Consider the following 20,942-nt stretch of genomic DNA (forward strand, 5'->3'; position numbering starts at 1 on the left):
GTAATATAGTCAATAGTCAGATAGAATCAGATTACGTCTTTAATCAACAACTTCGACCATGACGAGGTAATGGGGGCCCGTTCTTACCAGTAAAATGCGTTAGAGAGGCAAATATTGATACTATTAAACATTAAGCTATTGGGTTGTTTTTTTATTGGAAATATTTTTATTATATTGTACTGCACTGAAAATTGTGTGGGCACTTTAACCAAAATCTCTCAAATTAAAGAAAAGTTATATAATTTTGAATTCACCGAAAAGAAAGTATCTACATATCTTGATGTTAGCTCTATTCAAAATTAAATTTATGAAATGTATGAAAACGATGAGTAGTTTTTTTTGAATGTAGACATAATTTAATACAATTATCTGAGAGGAAAGGGTTAGTTTGCAAAATATCCATAGAATATTTAGGAATACGCAGTTCTTTGAGGGATTTAAGTCACCACTTCAAATACTAGTACGAAACATTCCCCTTGGGTTTGGTTGAACTCCATCAGACACACAGAAGAAGGAATTGACAAATGGTGGAATCGTGAAAAAGTGTTAGATATATTGGAAATTAACAGCTTGGTTATTGACCTGAATAGTGGCTTAAAAAGTGTCAGTGAGAAAATGAATACTTTCTGGATATGGGATTATGATTCAATACCAAGAGAAAGCGATAAAAGTGTAAATAACTAAAAGTGAGTATATAATTAATATAGAATAACTTTAGAAAATTGTATTGTAGAACGTGAAAGATTTATATGCATAGATATGTTTGTAATCGTTCAGAATATATATGAACATTTGATTAAATTGTACAAGGAGAAAATGAATACTAACTGTTTTGAAGATATAGCAAATGAATTGGGGTGAATGCAATGATTAAATCTAATTTATATGAAACTAAGGAGAAATACAGTGATATCAGAATGATTTGACAAGAAAATATAGCAACTAAAGGAACAAACACTAAACATTAAAAGGTAAATATGTTCTCTAATTAAAATAAAATATATTACTTGGACGTACAATTAGTAACTAGGTGGGTTAAGACTCGAGGGGATACCATAGGTGGTTTAGAAAAGAGAAAATATAATAAAATAACTGTAACCTATAAATTATAGTGGCTGTTTAATTAACGGTAGTTTAGTTTCTTCGATAATATATGCTTTACATGTTACAAATATCATAAATATTTGTTTTGTTATTTTATTTATATAGAATGGTGCTATATATCGAAGATAAAATAAATTAAAATGCATAATATTGCCCCGTTTTTACGCCATAAATTGAGATGACGTGAGTTTACTGCTACTTTGGATAGACCTTACACAAACTCACCTGGCACCTCTTGATCTCCGTTTCCGCCTCCTTGAGAGCATCCGCCAAGGTGGTCTTCTCCGCTTGCATAAACTCCTGCAGCTCTATGCTCTCGGCTTCGAGATCCTGGTGTTGTTGGAGCAACGTCTTCTGAGCAGCCAGGCTCTTCTCGAGATCGATTTGGAACGAACGACAATAGTTGTTCAGGCGGGCGATCTCCTCCTCCTGCCGGATGATGACCTGGCTGACGTTCTGGAACCGAGTCTCCAGCACCAGCAAGCTGTCGTTGGAAGCGCCCGATTCGGGGACGTCCTCCGCGTTCTCGGCCTGCCCCAGTATGGCCAGGACCCTCTGCGTGTTGTTGTTGAGTTCTTCGCGCAGCCCCTCCTTCTCCACGGTTTCGGCCTTCAGCTTCGTTTCGGTCTCCTTGAGCTTGTCGGTCTGTTCTTTGTGCTGTCCCATCAGGGATTCGTACTTCTCCGTCAGAGCTTTCAGTTGGGTCTTCATTTTCTCGATCTCCTTCGACTCTATGTCGACCTGGATCTCTTTGGTGTACTGTTCGATGTCTTTGGGATCTTTGGGCGATACCGGAGCACCCCCGAAGGCCTGCTCGATGTCGGTCATGGTCAGGGCAGTTTGCGTGTTCATCTCGTGGTAGATCTTGGTCTTGGTCTTCGTTTTCGACAGGTAAAGCGAGCTGAATATCTTCGAGGGGGTATCTTTCGTTAATTTCTTGCTGGCGGACGTGGGGGTGTTGGTCCCTTTCTCGGGCACCGTCTTGTCCTTCTCCTTTTTCCTACGAGGCAGCGTGGCGTATTTTTCTATGGTTTTACTTTCGACCTGGGTCAGTTTCGGCTTGACGTCGACGGAGGAGCGTAGCGACCGCGTCATGGACGATGGAGGCGGTTTGGAGAGCCACCGGCCGTCTTCCGTGGGCGTGGCTTGAGCGGAATTCCGTGACAAACAGCCGGATTGGACGGGTCGAGCTGACGCTGGCGGTTTTTTTGACTCCTTCCTGCCTAAATCTAAATTATTTGGTACTGGTTTGTTTCTGGAGGCTGCGGCGTTCGATCGAGAAGCCGCGGTGGATTTGTTGTAGAGCCGATCGACGCTCTTCATCCTCGTGGCGGCGTTGGAAGTCCGTAAAGGGGTGGCGGGAGGTTTGGATCGGGATCGGTCCTTGCTGGCGGAGACCGGTGTCTTCTTTAGATCCCCCGCGCCTCCTCCGGCCTTCTTCTTGGCCGTGCTGAGGTTACTGCGTCGACATCGACCCTGCGAGCCGCTCAACGACGAGCTCTCGCTACCGTTCTCGCTGGTGACGTCGCCGTTCCTCAACGTATAGTCCTCCAGGAGCGTCGAGTTCTTTCTCACCAACAAGTTATACGCCTCCTCGTAGTTGGAGCAACAGCTGATGACCGACGAGTCGCAGGACGGTATCCCCGCGTTGTCGAAGTCCTGCGAAGCCCCGCTGTTCACACTGAGCGCCCTCTGGTACTCCACGGTCTCGACGACCTCCACGCCGCTGTCACTTCCCTCGCAAAAGAGTTTCTTGCCATCGGAGGCCGCGTCCACGAGCCGCTCGATCACCGTGTCGTTGGTGGTGGCGTTGAGAAAACCGTGGATGGCGGAATCACCCTCCAGCTCGTCCTGTTCTTGGTGGTCGGCTTCGGCGGATGCCGGTTGAACTACGACGTCTTCGACGGGAGGTGACGGTGGTGGTACGGTGGCATCGTCGGCATTCCGCTCGGGATCGCCGACTTCGATGTGAATGTCATCGGTTGACACGTCCGCGTCCATTTTGCTCTCAGTCAAGTCATCCTGGAATAAATAGAATCAGTTAAAATAAACGCTGACCTATTCGAAGGAATGGCATAGACAATAAGGAAGATTATTTATAAAGTTTACGATATAAATAGGCGGGATTGAATAATCTATACCGCCTTCATGGCAAACAAAGATATATATAACCGACAAATCAATAATACAACATAAATAGCGTGCATTAAACCGTTAGTAAATATTTTATAAAGCTACGATTTATATATATGTACCGGAAAGTCATTAAAAAAAACTACATAATTTGAAGAAAATGGAAACATTTATTTATTCAAAGTATTGGCCATTTGATTCATCTTAGAAACTGGTGTTACTTTTGCAAAATATAACATGTATACTTTTGAATAACATTGCATACTTAAGCCTAGAGACATCTGTTAAAAAATCCGATAATGACTTTCCGGTATACCTCGCACACTAGTGATCGCCCAATAGTGAAAATTCAAACATAATTAACCAATTATGTTTGTTTTGTAAAACTATATATAAATATTATATATTATATAAAATGTGTTCCCTAACTTAAAATGTTAACAGTGTTTTCAATAATCATTTAATTCCTAAAATGTTTAATGACAATTTAAATATAAATATAACAATTGATCTATATGGATAATTATTAAATTTAGTTTTCTATTCTTTTTCATATACAATTTAATTATACCAGATTCTCATTTGTGCCTACAATGTCCTTAAAAAAGGATCCAAAATATTCGCGTCTTTATGAAAAATAGTTCGTACAACCATCGTTTAACATATAGAGACCGTATCAAGAAACGAATACTAAATAACCAATCGTAATTAAATTTTAAACTTAATACATTATAGTACTTAAAATCCTATTATATCAGCATTTTTCTAATATAGTTTTGAGAAATTGGTGAATGCGATGGGACAAGAATAAAGTGTCCTGAACTGTCGGTGGATCATTATTTAGGTTCCGACTGAGGAAAGAAACGACATATTTTACCAGTCGATATCTGCTCATTCTACACTGCAGCATATATATTTTGAAATAAAACAGAACATTATAGAATGAGCGTGTCGGTGGACAAATAATAAGTAGGCCTTGAACTTGTATAAAAAATATGTTGTATTTCAAAAATGTCACAAAAAATAATGTTATAGTAATATATAGCGAATAAAAATAAAATAGCATTTAAGTAGATTTAAGAGTCATTGGTTGATTGTTGTCAGATTTATAAATTCTACGCAGAAAAAAATTTCTCTAAGTCTATTGATATTAAATAAGATTTTTAGATAAGAAATAACTTCGTTTTTTTTGTTGGCTTATCATCAGATACATTCCTACTGTATAAAATAATAAACAGTGTGTATATAATAAATTGATTAGGTTTGATAAAACTAATAAAAGTTATTTTAAATATTTCTACTGTAAATAATTGTCGATTTAAGCCACCAAAACCGTTAAAATGTAAATTAATACACTAGATAAACTGTGCAAGTACAATACTGCGTTTAGTATCTGATATATGCTGATGGAACAACCTATTGAAAATATTTTAATGAATCAGATGCATGTATGCTGATGTAAATATACTGGATGACAACCCCAAAGTTTCCATAACTTCACAGCACTAATAATACAGAATGTCGGTGACTATTTTAGCTGGGACAGTCACCAACCTTGACCACATGCCGCAGCCATCGCTGTCCGATGATATAACCACGGAAATAAGAAAGCAAAAACCCTTGTACACACAAAATTCAGTCCATGAATAAACCCATACATTCAGACCTAAAAATCGCACAATTGACTAACCAAGTGAATCTTTACCGTATCCGATTTTTGAGCGCCAATACAAATCGTCGCCGGATCAAATCGTTCTCGTTTCGCTAGCAGACATCTCAAGGCCGTTAATGTGTTCAAACAATGGCGAAACAATCTATTAATATGGACAGTTTTTTTCTGCCATCTGCATCGTCGTTTTGTTTCCATTTCGATTCTAAATTTAGACTCGCAAAACGAGAGAGGACGTCGAAAGATCTCTCTGACCAATGTGAAGGGATTTTCGACCGGAATGGTCGTACCCGGTATCTGTACGGAGGATCAAGATGGTTCGGTAAAAGTTTTAATTGGTGAAATGCCGCTGCCAGTTCCTTTTCAATGACCGTTTTGTTTTAAGGCTCGTGGAGATAATATTACGAACCCATACTGTCAAAAAACTACGGGAGTTGATAGATAAAACAGACGAAAGTTTATTATTGTTACAAATTTATTGTATTGTCAACATTTAAGGTTATCTCTAGTTCTCTAGTAGGTTATCTCCGCATATCTCTAGTAATACTTATTCAGTGAAGTCATAATATATGGAGTTTCATTCATATTCTAGATTCCAGATGGTAATTTTCGTAATGTTTTGCCCCTTTTACTTCCAAGAACGGAAAAATGTGACGCAGGATCATCGAAAAAAGAGATATTTTTGGTAGTGACAGTCTAAATTAATGCAAGTTTCAGAATTGGTTCCAGAAATTGAACTGGTATTTATCAAGGCAAATAATCTATAGTCCTTCCAATAAAAGAGCCAATGCACGTCACCAAAATTTACAACGCAACGTTGTCGCACCAAATTTAAATTTTCGTTTATTTTGATTTTGCGAACAATGTAAATAAAATAATGAAACAAAAATAACGTAATAAAATTTAATTTATTTTAACACTAGCGACCCGCCCCGGCTTCGCACGGGTGCAATGCTGATACTAAATTAAATACACTACAGAAAAAATATGAACGTTGTATATAAAAACATAGCGGCCCGCTCCGACTTTGCACGGGCATAAAATATATATGCCTATGTCACTCAATGAAAACATGATTAAAATCGATCCAGTATTTTTGATTCATTCATTACTGCCCTTGGCCTGCACGCATTAAATTTGGAGTAAAACAATTCCTCTTCCCCTATACTTACTATGAAGATTTCCTGCTATCTTTGGAATATCTAAATTCATACAATTTTTATTACATTACACATTTTTAAACGCAAATTTTAAATTTGTAATATCTCCGAAAATATTTGTTTAATTTACATGCTGTAAGGAACCATATTGCTCTATATTAATTGCACACTGTATTTAAGGTACTTAATTCGATAAGGATTAATGCCGTATTGCTTAAAATAGCTTCGTAAATAAGCCATTTTCTCATGTAAAAAGTAAACAATAAAAATGGTTAATGTGGGTTATCCCTAAAAGATAAATATATACCTTGGAGGACTTTTTTGTAGACCTTTTTATGGTGTACAATACTGTAGTACATTAATTTGATCTAACTCGTAGGGTTAGGCAGCGTTTTTGCTAATTGCTAAATAAGCCTAAAAAAATAGGTTAATTTACGACATCACGTTAGAAACCTCTAAAATTAGCAATGTTGCCTTAGTATATAATGCATGTATTATACATATAAACCTTCCTCTTGAATCACTCTATCTATTGAAAAAAACCGCATCAAAATCCGTTGCGTAGTTTTAAAGATTTAAGCGCACATAGGGATATAGGGACAGAAAAGGCGACTTTGTTTTATACTATGTAGTGATTATAGTACATCTAATGCATATTTATCGAATGACTTAAACTACAATTAAAAAAAAGTAGAACTTGTGGTAGAATATTGAAGAAAATCAAGTAAAATCTATCGAAGAAAGAACTTTTATTCCGGATAAGGTAAATACGTATAATTCTCGAACCTAGCCAAACCGCTAATACTCTCTAATGCCAACTAACGCAATTGAACTAGGAGATTAAAAGAAAATGACCAGAATATTTCAATAGAAAAGGCGTTATTCTCTGTCGGGACAACGCTAGGTAGCACTCATTAGAGGCAGGAAAGGTTTTATTTGAAACTCGGGAGGCTTTCGCGGCTTTCCAGAAACGAGAGGAATGATGGTGTCGCATAAAAATGCGGCTGGGCATCCGTTAAAAATATCGCACTCGCCAATTAGAGATCGTTCTTCGCCGACCTTGTTAGAACCGAAAATAAAAACGACGTGGCACAGGACCGTCGTTTGTTTAAAACGCGTCTTCGTCGAGTTGCATCTGTTTTTCTTATCTCAACGGTCGGTTTATAAATAACGGGCGGAGAGTACGGAGACCCAATTTCGAAAAGGCGCACTATACGCCCGGATAACCATAATATTTATTCGAAAAGCCCCCCAAAAACACACAAATATCGTTCACTGAATAAAGCTATTGAAGAATGAAGAGTACTAACCTGCACCAAAAATATTCCACATGAAATAACAAAAGCATTCAACGCTCTCTATATCCATTACAATAAAACAGCCAATGCACGTCATCAAAATTTATAATGCAACGTTACCACACTAAATTTAAGTTTTTGTTCTAAACTCGGAGATGATATCTCCTTCTCATTTTATACGAGTTAAAAAGAGATGGAAACAATAAAATTCGATTTGGTTTGGTATTAGTAGACCACGTTGCCAAATGTCTGCAAAATTCTTTAAAACTTTAGTGATAATAACTAGACGTTATAAATAGATGCAGCAACGTCTATTTACAATATACAAATTAATTGAGAGAAAAAATGACGCCCAAAGCAACATTTTACGCCTGTTAAAAAGATTATTAACGACCATTGTGCGGTTTTGTCGCGTTTTATTGGTATAATTGGTGAAATTTGGCAGTATTTTTTTCGATTGCATCAAGATTATTATGCAATCATGGCCAATAAAATCCAGTAAAATCGTTTATATCAATTTATCAATTGAGCGGGACGGTTCTGATATGACGGCATTATGTAATTTTTTTATTTGTGTTGTTGTGGCCGATAAAAGAATTTTAACGCGCATTGCAAAATATACAGGTAAAAACGAATGGATCGACACATGTTCACATCACTGACTTTAACGACATTTTTTTTTTGAAATTATTTTTGTTTAAAAAATTCGACTTAATTTTAAAGGATTTTTTCCTTCATTTCATTTTCAGAACTGCTCATTCAGACTACATGGCATCGACTAGAACCAGCAATAAATCGAGAAACTGATGGGAAACCCGAAAAAATCATTTAGAATTTCTAGTTCCTTATTTTCGATCTTGCTCTATTCATCAGGATATTATTTCAGTTGAATGTATGGTTCTCCAAGGTATGAATTCCTTACATCTTTATAAAAGAAGAAATATTGGTCGTTCAGATCACATGGCGTCTAGTAGAATCAGTGATAATCCAATAATATGATAAGTCAGAATCATTTAGAATTTCCAGTTCTTCATTTTCGATCTAGTTCCATTCAGCAGATCATGGTTTTTTAACAGACCGTAATCTTTTTTATTTATTATTTATTATTTTTAAAAACGTCCAAACCAATACTCAGATAACAGCATTCGATGATTTTCAGCGGTAAATAGTTGGTAAAAACTAGTGTTGGGAACTATCGACTGTTTTCAGTCGCTATTTTCGGTCCGACTGATTTTGTTACTATTTACTATCGAGTGTATCAGTTGTGTACTTTTAGTTACTATTTTTGGTTCTACTAGTTTCATTCGACTGATTTTTAACGTTCTGGCTCTGTCGTCCTAGCCGCGATCTTGACAAAAATGTTCCCAATTTATGCTTACTGTTAGAACCGATTTTGTAGAATCGATTTGATGAAGGTGTTTGGGCAATTAAAACACGATTAAAACATAAAAGACGGCGGTATCTTCATCCTGTCCGGATGGCATTAGTATGAGCATGCGCCGTAGCGTTTATTATAATTTACAGGAAACTACTTTAATATCGACTATGCAACCATATATACATCGTTAGAGGACGTCAGATGTAGGCGCACCCACCCAATTATTTATATATCCAACATTACATAGATTTATTTGTAATATATACAGTTTTATGATTTTTTGGTAGTTTGCTTGTAAATAAGAATATGTTGTATATTAATATAGCAGCATTTTTGAATGATATTTTTCAAGACTGTTAATGGAAAAAGGATTAAAGGTACGGGTAAAAAGATTAAAATTGTGAATGATAAATAGTAAAAAACCTTTTACTATTTTTGTGACTCTCGATTTTCGTTAAAAAATATAACCGTTCAATTTGCTTTATTTTAAAAAGGTCTAGTAGTTATTGTGCGATCATTTTTAATTATGTCATGAATTAGTTTTTTTTATGATTAGCTTTGTACATCTTAAGTTTTTAGGATTTGTTTAAGTTCTATTGTATTGTCTATATTTATTATAGTATATTATTTAAACATATCAATTAACATATTAAAATATGATAAAACATTTTTGGGGTAGTATTCCATTCCATAGAAAAATTCCATTCCTTTTTACAGATCTACAGAACATTCAAATATAAAAGTAAATCTACTACCGTTGGAAAAGATAAGCACATATAAAATTAAGTGCCTCAAGCGATTATCTCCGTCCTTTTCTCTCTCACACTTTATACAGGAAAGGGTTCGTACATCTTCGTCTGACATCACGAATTGAACAAAACAGTCGAACCGTGCTTTTGACTATCGACTGTTTTCAATCGATAGTTCCCAACGCTATTAAAACATTTGACACAACAAAAGCAAAAGTTACAGAGCTCTCCAATACCCTTAACACATAAATAATTCAGTCATAAATATCAACGAGAAAACCGCTCTTCATATTATAAATATATCTAGCAGAGACCAAACCGCCAAGAAAACGAGGGCTTAGAAATCGCAATTAGACAGACCAGAAACCCAATTACGCAAAAAAGGAATCGAGCCCGTCTGCGGCTGGAGATATCTGATTTTCTTCCTAATGTCGCCTTTTTCCGTCGACGATGACAGGAAATAAACCAGGCTAAGGATTCCGTTGTTTATACGCGCATAACAAAATCTGTCGCCGGTTTACTGGTACGTCACGTCGTGATAAATAGATTCAAGATCAAGATCGTTATATAAACAACACTACAATGAATATACAAAGAAGTTATGTACCAACTCACTGATATTTTAAGAGAAATTGCAATCCGACCACCATACAGTCCAGGTTTGGTACCGCCAGACAGTTTTTATCGAATGAAACAAATATACAAACCTAAATATACACAACTTTGCTAGTATTTCACATGCACATGCTAAAATAGTTGCTTTTGTCAACTTTATGTTGCCAATTCAAGCTCCAAAATATTATATTTTACGTGGGTGGTCGGATAAGTAATTAGCCTACAAAAAAAAATGAAAATTCTGGAAAAGAAGTGATTTATTTCTCAACGTCTCAACACTTGACCCAGCTATGCTCCATCTTCTTCGACATGTTTGAAAAATACGTTTTTTCGAGGTCTGTAAAGTGAGCCTCCGTGGCGGCGATGACCTCCTCATTCGACTCAAATTTCTACCTTCGTAAGTCGCACACGGCCACAAATGGAGAATACGGTAGCTGGGCAGCAGTTCGTAAGCCAATTCGACCAATTTGACCGTGGCAAATGCGGTGGTGACCTGGTGCTTAGTCATGGTAGAAGAGCCCTTTTTTCTTTGTCAAATGAGGTCGTTTTTCTGCAATTCGGCAATAATTGGCCATAGTACAGACCAGTGACCATTTTGCCCTCCTCCAGTTAGTCGATGTGAACCCAGAAAACGGAAGTCATCACCTTTCCGGTCGATAACACAGTTATCGCCTTCTTCGGAGCATGTTTACCGGGTGAAGTAAACTGTTTCGACTTGGTCTCTGTTGTGTACCAGTGGATTTATGTTTCGCCGACGGTCACGAATCGACGCAGAAATTCCTTCGAATTGCTCTTAAACAGCGTCAAACACTGTTATGAAGTGTATCTGGTGCAGAATATGACCCACGTGGTCTTTTAAGATCTCGCGGACCTTCAATCGGCAGTCTCCCAATACGAGATCGTGGATTTTTGTCATGTTATCCTCCATGGTAGTTATTTTCGCGGCCCCTGAGCGCGGGTCATCGAAAACCAACGTGCGACCACGCTGAAACTTGTTAAACCAATTATTGGCGGTCGCCATCGAAGGAGAAGACTCAGCGTGCACAGCACCCAGGCGCTCTTTGATTACGCTGCGGGATCTCCCTTCCAAAAACAAGAATCGACCGATATTGCTAAGTACTTATCAGACCGCCCTTGTAAATTAAAAATGTGTTTCTTACAAATCCAAGTACGAACAATAAACAAAACCTCTTCAATCATATCAAAACCACCGTAAAAACATAAATATTTTCCTGGAACCCTGACAATTAACCACTTGAATCAACAAAAAACCAAGACAGCTCGCATTGTCCCATTATCTCTATTTTAAACGTGTCTTCCTCAAAATTGTATCATGACAACGTTACGTCACAAACGGGCGTTGAAAATACGGTATGCGGAGCGGCGATGGGCGAGGTAAAGGCGGTGACGTCCCGGAAAAAGGTTTAACAATTTTCCAATATTTTCCATTATCCTTCCCCGACCCTTACCGTCTATGATCGATATCGGTTCTCAATGCGAAGGTTGAACTGAAAATAGAACAAAACGTGACAGACAGATATCGATTATCACGTAAGGGCCTCTAAAAATAATTAATTATTCTTAATAGAACTCAATATCAACAATAAATTCATTAATAAACGCGTCCAAGAAAAATACACGTCTCAATTTTTTGTCTGAAACCTATTTCAGTTGCAGTTCCACAGGGTAGTGTCTTGGGGCCACTCATGTATCTACTCTAAACTGCTGATGTCCCAACAACAAAAGAAACAGTACTTGGAACATTTTCCGGCGACACAGTTGCCATGGCAAAAGATATATTTCGGTCTCAGACTGTAAAAAGAGTACAAGTAGCCCTTAATAAGATCTACAAATGAACTAGATACTGGAAAATAAAGCTTAATAGCTCGAAACCTGTCCATGTTAATTTTGCCTTACGGCGAAATGACAAAAACCTAATTATATCACTTGACGTATACCAGATTCCTCAAGCAGAATCACCTAAATACCTCAGCATGCATCTCGGTGATAGGTTAAATTGGAAACATCATGTTAGACAAAAAGTTAAGCAACTGTACTGGTTAGTCGAAAGATACCCTCAACTTGACATAAAATCAATGAGATTCAATCAATCAATCATAAAGCCAATTTGGACATATGGGCTTGCGCTAAAACATCAAACCAACTAGTAATCCAACGCACCCAAAACAAAGTTCTGCGATTAATTACCAATGTACGAATTGATCCAAGATCTCGGCTTAAAATATGAAATAGGGTTGCTAAATCGCAGCAACGTGGAAGTAATACAGTTAGTAGACAACATCCAGGAGATCAGAAGATTGAATCAAACAAAACCACACGAAATTGTTTTGTGTATAAGTATTACTCTAACTTTAAATAATAATCTCTAACTGTAATCGCCTTGCTTGTGTATTAATGCAAGTACAACAGTACAGTAGTAATACATTATTTATATTAATTAAACAAATTAGAATAGAATTTTGCACAATAGCAAACTTCAAACGAAATATCTCAGAACCAGGTCATCTCACGTGTTGGCATATTTAAATTAAAACAAAATTAAAAAATTGTTTGTTTCCTTTTTCCTAGTAGGCCAAGAAATGCGTACTAAATTTGCAGTAATGAAAGTTAAATTTTTAACATGAAACAATTGATATACGAGAAAATATTCGGCTAAAATCTTAAACATACAAAGCCACACATTCATCGCATTAAGACATTCTACTCGATTTACCAAACGTACCGCCATCTGTATAACAATGATCTTTTATGTTTGTGTATCAACGCGTTATCTCAACGACCGGATGCAGGCTAGCGTTCGAAGTACGTACGAAGAGTTGTAAATATTTGATATCGATTATAACAAGAACTATGTTCCACCTATTTCACATCATAGACGAAAAACAAACAATTCGAAGAAAGTACTACTATACGCCGGTGAAACTACACGTCTTGATAAGTATTGTTCTATTCACCAGCGTAAATATATAACTCTTTTCTTGCGTGTGATTGTTGAAAATTCTCACAAGGAAGAAAATACATTCATTAATCTTATTATTACTAATCCGAATTATATAAGTTTTTGAATCGTATTTTTTTGCTTTCTATCTGCACTAGTATACGGATAAAAAATTAAGGTGTAACATATAACGTGGATTTTTAATTGAAAATTAAGAGGTAGCCTTGATAGCAAAAAATTAAATAGTAAAGTTCAGTTGTATCAGACACAGGAACCTTGGGACAAAAAATAAAATAGGAGGGCAGACAGACACAAAACAATCAAAATATCCATTATAAACTGTCTCTGAATTATTATAGAACGCTCAACTGTCAATTGTAATAATTAAGTGACATAGATTGTCAGTTGAAACAATAATTATCATGTTATAGTTCCGAAAATTCTCACAGTGCCGTGAACTGTCAACTTTTCAACTGCAATGTGACTTATTACTGTAATATCAAATGTCATAAAACTGTCCATTGAAACATGATTGTTTGATGATATAGTATTGTGTCAATTTCTACTGTCTACTATCTATCAAATATAACAAAATTACCAACTATACAATTGGCAACACTGTTGTCATATGAGTCCATCTGACGGTTCCATCGTAAACTTTGACATTTTTGACGATACATGTACTCAGAGCATTTTGTCACACAGATACTATTTAGTTATTTTATATTTAGTTGACAGTTTCGTCTCCGCAAAAAATGGAACTGAATCGTGAACATTTTCGTGCCATGATTGTTTACGAATTATCACAACACGAGTGCAGAAGTCTTCGGTGAAATAAGTAAATACAAACAAGAGACGCCGGATTGTTCTTCATCATAACAATGCGAGCTCTCACACATCGGTTCAAACAAGAGACTATTTGAGCACTCAAAACATCGAGTTGATGGGTCATCCGCTATATAGCCCTGATTTGGTACCTAATGACTTCTTTTTGTTTCCATCCGTGAAGAATAACCGGCGTGGTCAACGATTTTCATCGCCCTAAGAGGCTATTGAAGCGTTCAAAAATCGTGTTTTGAAGATACTTCATTCGGAATGGAATAAATACTTTGAAAATTGGTTTAAGCGTATGCAAAAGTGTATCGATCATCGTGGCGAGTACTTTGAAGAACAATAAAAAATATATTCGCAGCTATTTCCGAAATATAAATCGTGACCCTCGTATTGTTCAACCCAATTGTACGTAATCTTCTACTCAAAGGACGCAAATTGATGTTAGTTTTTTTTAAATAATCTGGTGAATGCGAAGGGGAACGACCACCATCGAAAATAACTTTCCGATGTTAGTTTTCCGCGGGCATAAAGCACACTTTAAACGATCGGAGGTCCTGGGACCGTCCGTTTTACTACCGGGCGAATGATATCGCCGTGAAATTTCCGGATTATTTCGCGTACGACACGTGCACCGACGAAAACGAAATAAAACGTCTATAATTACGCGTGTGTGCATTGGCCGTTTGTACCGACGCTGGTCCAACATCTGTATTGAGGCGTGTGCGTGTCCGCTCGCCGTTAAAACAATAATAAAGTTTTAATTTAACAACGCAGACAGAAATAGGCTTGGTCAGGACACTGACTCTATAGGTCATGCGATTCTTCGGCTTCGCAATCATAGTTACGCAAGCTTTACATTTTTCCGATAGGGCCGGGCCGATTGCGAAACCCAAACGCAAGCAGGTGGAATGTGATTGATGTCCTTCGAGCGCCATCTACCAGGTTCACCTCAATACAGTCAGTATTGTTATTATTTTGAAATGTCATGTGTAAAAATCTAGTTGTCCTTGGTGTTATGACACTTGTCTGTCAAGTTTCAACTGTCAAAACAACTCTTCAATAATAGTTAAAATAGAAATATGAAACAAAAAATCTGCGGTAGTTAACCTCGATATCTCAATCTCAAGTGTCAAAATACGAATTCATTGACCATTGACATTTCTCCGGATAAGATTTATGCTTAAGACAATTCCCATGCAATCCAATTTAAAATACATAAAATTTTCAAGTTTCCACCGCCAAAACGACTTTTCAATAATAGTTCGTAATTTAGTTTCAATGATCAAAATACAACATAATGTGAAATATGAAAATGTACAGTAATTAAGTTCGATGAATTAATTGACACTCATTTATATATTCAGAAAATGTAAAAAAACAGGCGAAAAATGCTTAATATTTAGTTCATTTAGAGTTGGCTACAGTTACTGTTTTTACCGGCCGTCAAGTTACGGACGTCAATAAAACTTTTAAATGATAGCTGACACACTGATAAAAATAATTGATGTCTATATACATAAACTAAGGTAAATTATCTTGTTTTATTATTAATTACGTTTATCTCTTTAAATGTCATATTTCAACAGTAAATTATATTTGACGTACCAGACAATAACAACTAAATATTTTTTAACACAAATAAAAACTGGGCTAGCTCGATCTAGTTTGCTGCCTTTCTTTGTAGGTTTTAAGAAAATTCGTCCCGGTAGCGTAGTGGATAAAAGAAATTTCACCGCGAAGAGTGACAGCCGTGAAATATTCCTAACGGAAGAAAACCTGTCGATAGGAACACGGTCGGGTGATTCCTTTTTCCAAAACCGTGGCTCGTTAGCGGTTCGTTAATAAAGAATTTTTATCGGATCGGATTAATATGACCCGAGTTGCTCGAAGGAAAAACGGAAAGCGGAATTACGTAAAACTGTATGCGAAAAGATCCGCATAACTAGAAAGAAACAGAGAACGAGCCTCCCGATCCTATTTGAATTAATACCAGCCGGTGAGATTTTAATCTAGCTAATGCGTTGAGTTTATTAAGTGGTGATTTTTTCCGGTTTTATCTTTCGGCGATCTAATGAAAGAACCATTCATTTGTGAGAGAGTCCGACCGATATGGTAACTTCCTTGTTTAAATACAGGAAAGTTCTTATTGTTATCAAATAATTTTTAATCTAGATTTAAAAGGCTTCAATTAATTTGTACATTAATAGTTGTACGTTTAGTTACATTCATTTGTAAATAATTTTGAAATGTTCGTTCTTATGTGATGTAAATTGTTGTTCAGTCGAATTTTATTGAACATTTTGCCAGAACGTACTGTCAACTGTTAAATGTCAAATTATGTGTCAAAATGACGATGTGTTGTCAACTATCACAACATTGTAAACTGTAAACTGTTTTATTGTAATTAATGGCAGTCATAGACTGTCAACTGGTCATCGTACATTACTGTAGCCTCCTGTCAATTGCTATAGTACTGCCAAATGGCAAAATACTGTCAATCACAACATCAGCTGTCATTGAAATGTTCATTGTTATTGTAATATCAAATTACTGTCAACTTTCATAATATTGTCAACTGTAATTTTATTGCTCAACTGTCAAATGTCATGGTTTTGATTACTGTCACCGCAATTTCAATTGTTATATTAGTGTCAAATGTCAAAATACTGTCAATCGAAACAGTAGCTGCCACAGAGAAATGTTCATTGTCATTATATCATTAGATGACTGCTAAATGTTATGAATTACTCAACTGTCATATGTCAAAGTACTGTCAATCGAAACAGTAGCTGCGACGGAGAAATGTTCATTGTCATTGTATCATTAGATGACTGTCAACTGTCATGGTATTGATTACTGTCACCGCAATGTCAATTGTTATATTATTGTCAAATGTCAAACTGTCAAACACAACAGTAAGTGTCATAGAAATGCTCATTGTCATTGTTTTATGAATTTACTGTCAACTGTCACAATATTGTCAACTGTAATTTTTTTTACTAAATGTCATAGACTGCTCAACTGTTAAATATCAAAATATTGTCAATCAAAACTGCAACTGTCATAGAATCCCTCATGATTATATTATTAAATATTTGCCAACAGTCACAATATTATCAATTGAAATTTGATCGCCTAATATCATAAAAAGCTCAACAGCCAGATGTCATTGTACAGTCTATGATCCGTCTCTCAATGACGATATTAGTTAACAATCAATGTGTATGTAAACAAGCGCAATAGAAATAAAATCAGTAAATAAAAAGTATTTATTTTCATATTTAATGGGAGATTGATAATTTATTTGATAAAATTAAATAAAATTGTTTCTCTATTGTAATAAAAAGTCCGGTGCGATATTAATAAATCGTACTCAAATTTTCCTTATACTACATATGCTAATAGCATTTCTGGACTCCACATTGTTCAATTTCCTAAAAGGTAGTCGCTGGCATGACAACTTTCTGCATTGTTCGACCTTTTAATACGATCTGAATGGGGTTAATAGTATTATTATTTTATACCGACTACACAGCAGCCTCCGTGCCGTACCGAGCTCTCTGATTGGTGGCATAACTCGGGCATATGGCCGACATATGGGCTTTTCAGTTGGGTCTCCGTACAATGTACACGGAGTACCGCGCTTTTGTTTGCGTTGTTGTTGTTGTTGTTCGGATCCCCCTTCGTTGATGTTGACCATCGGCGATTTTTCTCGCGCAAGCTAACGGTGAATCAACTACCAGTCGATCGGATCGATTATTCAGCCAGTACGATCGATTATGTGCCCGTTGTTAAAGGACACAATAGGAGACCGGAATAATTTATTGATAATGTCGCAATAGGCTCTTCCTGTCCACGAAACCGGTTATTTCCTTGAAGGCGTTGCGTAATTAATTTTATTTCTGCCAATCAGGTACTAACTACATCGGTATTTCATTCGAAACACTCGCGGTGTTCCCGGATTATTAAGTACCTTTAATTTTATAGCGATGATATCAACTCGACTAAACAGAGGGACATTGAAAAAAAAACAAAACATCATAAAATCACAAAAATTTCATTTAGTTTGATGTATAAGTCACATGACAAATGTCAGAACACGTCTTTAAAAAACATATAGTTACTTTATATTTGTATATCTCTCTTAAACGCCAAAAACAACTTTTAATTGACAGCTGACGTTTTTTGGTTGGTACCCAAAATACCTTATAGTTTAAAATTAAGATACATTATCAATACTCTTATGCGACAGTGATGAAAATACGCATAAATGACCGTTGAATAAAAAAAAACATGATAAAATCACAAAAATCTAGTTGACATCTAGTATTAGTGATTCTAGGTTCTAGTTATCCTAGACTTGTATGTCAAATCCAAACCGTCAATACTCATGTGTCAACAATCAAAATACAACTTACCACTAAAATATAAAAAAATCTAGTTACCTTTGATTTATTTGTCAATTTTGGAATTCAAAATACTTTTCAATTTATGACAATCCAATATAGATAAACCCAGTTGACGTTATTTTGTCAAGAACCTTAACCATTCGCTAACCTACAAATCAAACTCTACTCCGACTACTATATATGTCACACGTTAAAGATAGAAATGAGGGAAATTAAAATGATATGTCAAAAATGTTCGTCGTCTTCGTCCAGGTTATTTCAAGAATGCCGCGCCGCGATCCAGGCGACTTTGCAACATCATCCACCTCTTAAAAATAGCCACGGCCCGTCAGACACTTCGCCACTGCATCCGCTCCAATCGGCCAATTCGAAATACATCTGTTTTCGTTTCGATGCCGTTTTGTTTTCCTTCAAGAGTTCGAAGAAACAATCGAGAACAAAGCCAATAAAATCTGACCTTTCGGTCGTCTTTTTTTTTCGCCACTTTTACTCGAGTCGGCCGCATCTCTTTAGAAACCTTAATAAACGCCTTATTTATTTTTACTGCCCGAGGAAGTTAATTAATAATTTCTAATTAGTAATTACTTTTTTTATGAGCACTCAGTGGTCATTTAAATTTCACTGAAATATATTTTAAAAAAGTTGGTAAAACATCAATTTTCACTGCGGAATTTTATAGTTTTTAATTAAATAAGAAACAGTTGTTTGGTTAATTTAATTCTGCGGTTTTAATAACAAAGAATATAACAAGAAATATGATGTAATTTAATTAAAAATACTATTAGTGGAAAGTAAACTCTCCCTGATAGTGTATATGATACTATATTATTCTTTATAACACGCTATATTCTTTATGAAAATATTACTCTATACAGAACTTGTATTTTATAGTTTTTATTTACCCATAAAGTTATTTCTAGATTATTATGTCTATAAATCTCCGTAAAATATTATATCATAAGTTTGATTGAGTACAAAATGAAAATTTGACCGTAAAAAGAACAGGCTAATATATACAAAGAAGTAGGCCTAATATATAGGTAACGCCACCTCTAACCTTCCTAAACCTATTCTACAGTCCTTCACAGACAGAATGAGGTCTGATGAAAATTCGATTTGTGTTAGTACTGATCGACACCGTTCTCATATGTCAATGTAAATATAATAAAACAACTCTAACCTACAAACTATTGTGACTGTTTAATTAACTGTGGTATAAGTCTCAATAAATATGCATTAGATGTATTATAATGTTAAAACAAATTATATTTTGTAACCTAATTTTTATTTCATTATTTTATTTACATTAGTATTTTGTTGTTAGAGTCAAAATAAACGAAAACTTAAATTTGGTGTGGCATTATAAATTCTAATAACTGTCAATTGTCAGATCATTGTCAACTGTAATATTATTGCCAAATGTCATAGACGGCTCAACTGCCAAATGTCATCGTACTGTTTACTGTCGTCGCAATGTTTTTATTTACCCGTAAAGTTATTTCTATATTATTATATCTATAAACCCTGAAATATCATATCAGTAGCTTGAATTCAGTCCGGAGCCTGACGTATAGATGATGCTTTCTAACCTTCCTAAACGCAATCTCGTAGTCTTAATAAAACAATCTGACTTTTATTTTAATGTTAATAAATTGTAATAGTTTTAGTGCGCTTTTGTTGAAAATCAATACATCGTGTTACGAGTCTATTCAATTGTTTTCTCGCCCACCGTATAGTCCAAAGCTGATATTCAGAGACCCCTGGCTATTCTGAAGAAATGTTCAAAGAAAAAAAATGTTCCAGATATACAAGAATCCTAAGATCCTAGGTAATTTGTGTTTTATTAGTTAGATCCAGGATTTAAACAGTGAAAACCTATTTAAATTTTAATTTTTTGAAATAATAACAGAATTAAAATTAATATTTCAGAAATAATAAATGTTTTCCTGGAAGGAAATCAAACCACAACGTGCAGATAGCATTGGACTGAATGTACATTTTCGTCGGTCTCTAACTTCGATAAAACACTTTGCTCGGACTGGAAGCGGATGAGTAATCTTCTGACCGCTAACGTCTGTCAGTTAAAACGAAAGCGAAAGTGGTACCACGTTAATTGCTTTATATTAACTAAAAAATATTAATATTCGGCGTCTTATTATGTAACAGTCAGTCGAAATATAACATCAATTCTCGCTAGTTCGTCTATGTAGGTTAAATTTAATGCAATCTCTTCGGAGCAGATAATAGAGTGCCATTTTTTTCGTATATGGAATTATTTGTATTAGGTGCTTGCATGGATTTTGATCATTTTTTAAAAACATTCATTATCCACCTTTCATTAGCACATTGTAAAACAGTTCGGAATGGAATTTTTAGTTAATTCGTGTGGTAGCTATTTCCGCCGCCGTTTGACCCTTCCCATAGCTTGTAAACATCTGTAAACTGTCGATTCATCAATTGCTAAGCTGTCTCAAAGGTTTTTCAGAGTTTGGGCTAGGTTTTTAATTGGTTTTCATTGAATTTTTTCGATCCATGATTACCATGTATATACCCTGAAGAACTTAATAATATATATAGTTAGTATTAATTATTAACTGTTATTGTATGCAGAGAAATGTCAAAACTGTCGGATTT

The 20,942-nt window shown here is 35.7% G+C and overlaps 1 protein-coding gene across 2 annotated transcripts in view; it reads right to left on the minus strand.

The window, feature by feature from the left end:
- Positions 1 to 20,942, minus strand: part of corn (microtubule-binding protein cornetto) — a 28,371-nt gene that overhangs the window by 4,016 nt on the left and 3,413 nt on the right. For both annotated transcript variants that reach the window (XM_076409913.1, XM_076409911.1), the window contains exon 2: positions 1,330 to 3,126. In XM_076409913.1, coding sequence (XP_076266028.1) covers positions 1,330 to 3,105 — 1,776 coding nt within the window. In that variant the 5' untranslated portion in view covers positions 3,106 to 3,126. The remainder of the gene's footprint in view (positions 1 to 1,329; positions 3,127 to 20,942) is intronic.

This window comes from Rhynchophorus ferrugineus, unplaced genomic scaffold, assembly GCF_030347505.1.
Source record: "Rhynchophorus ferrugineus isolate W39M unplaced genomic scaffold, kcgeb_rfMv2 rfM7, whole genome shotgun sequence".
Classification (NCBI taxonomy): Eukaryota; Metazoa; Arthropoda; class Insecta; order Coleoptera; family Curculionidae; genus Rhynchophorus; species Rhynchophorus ferrugineus.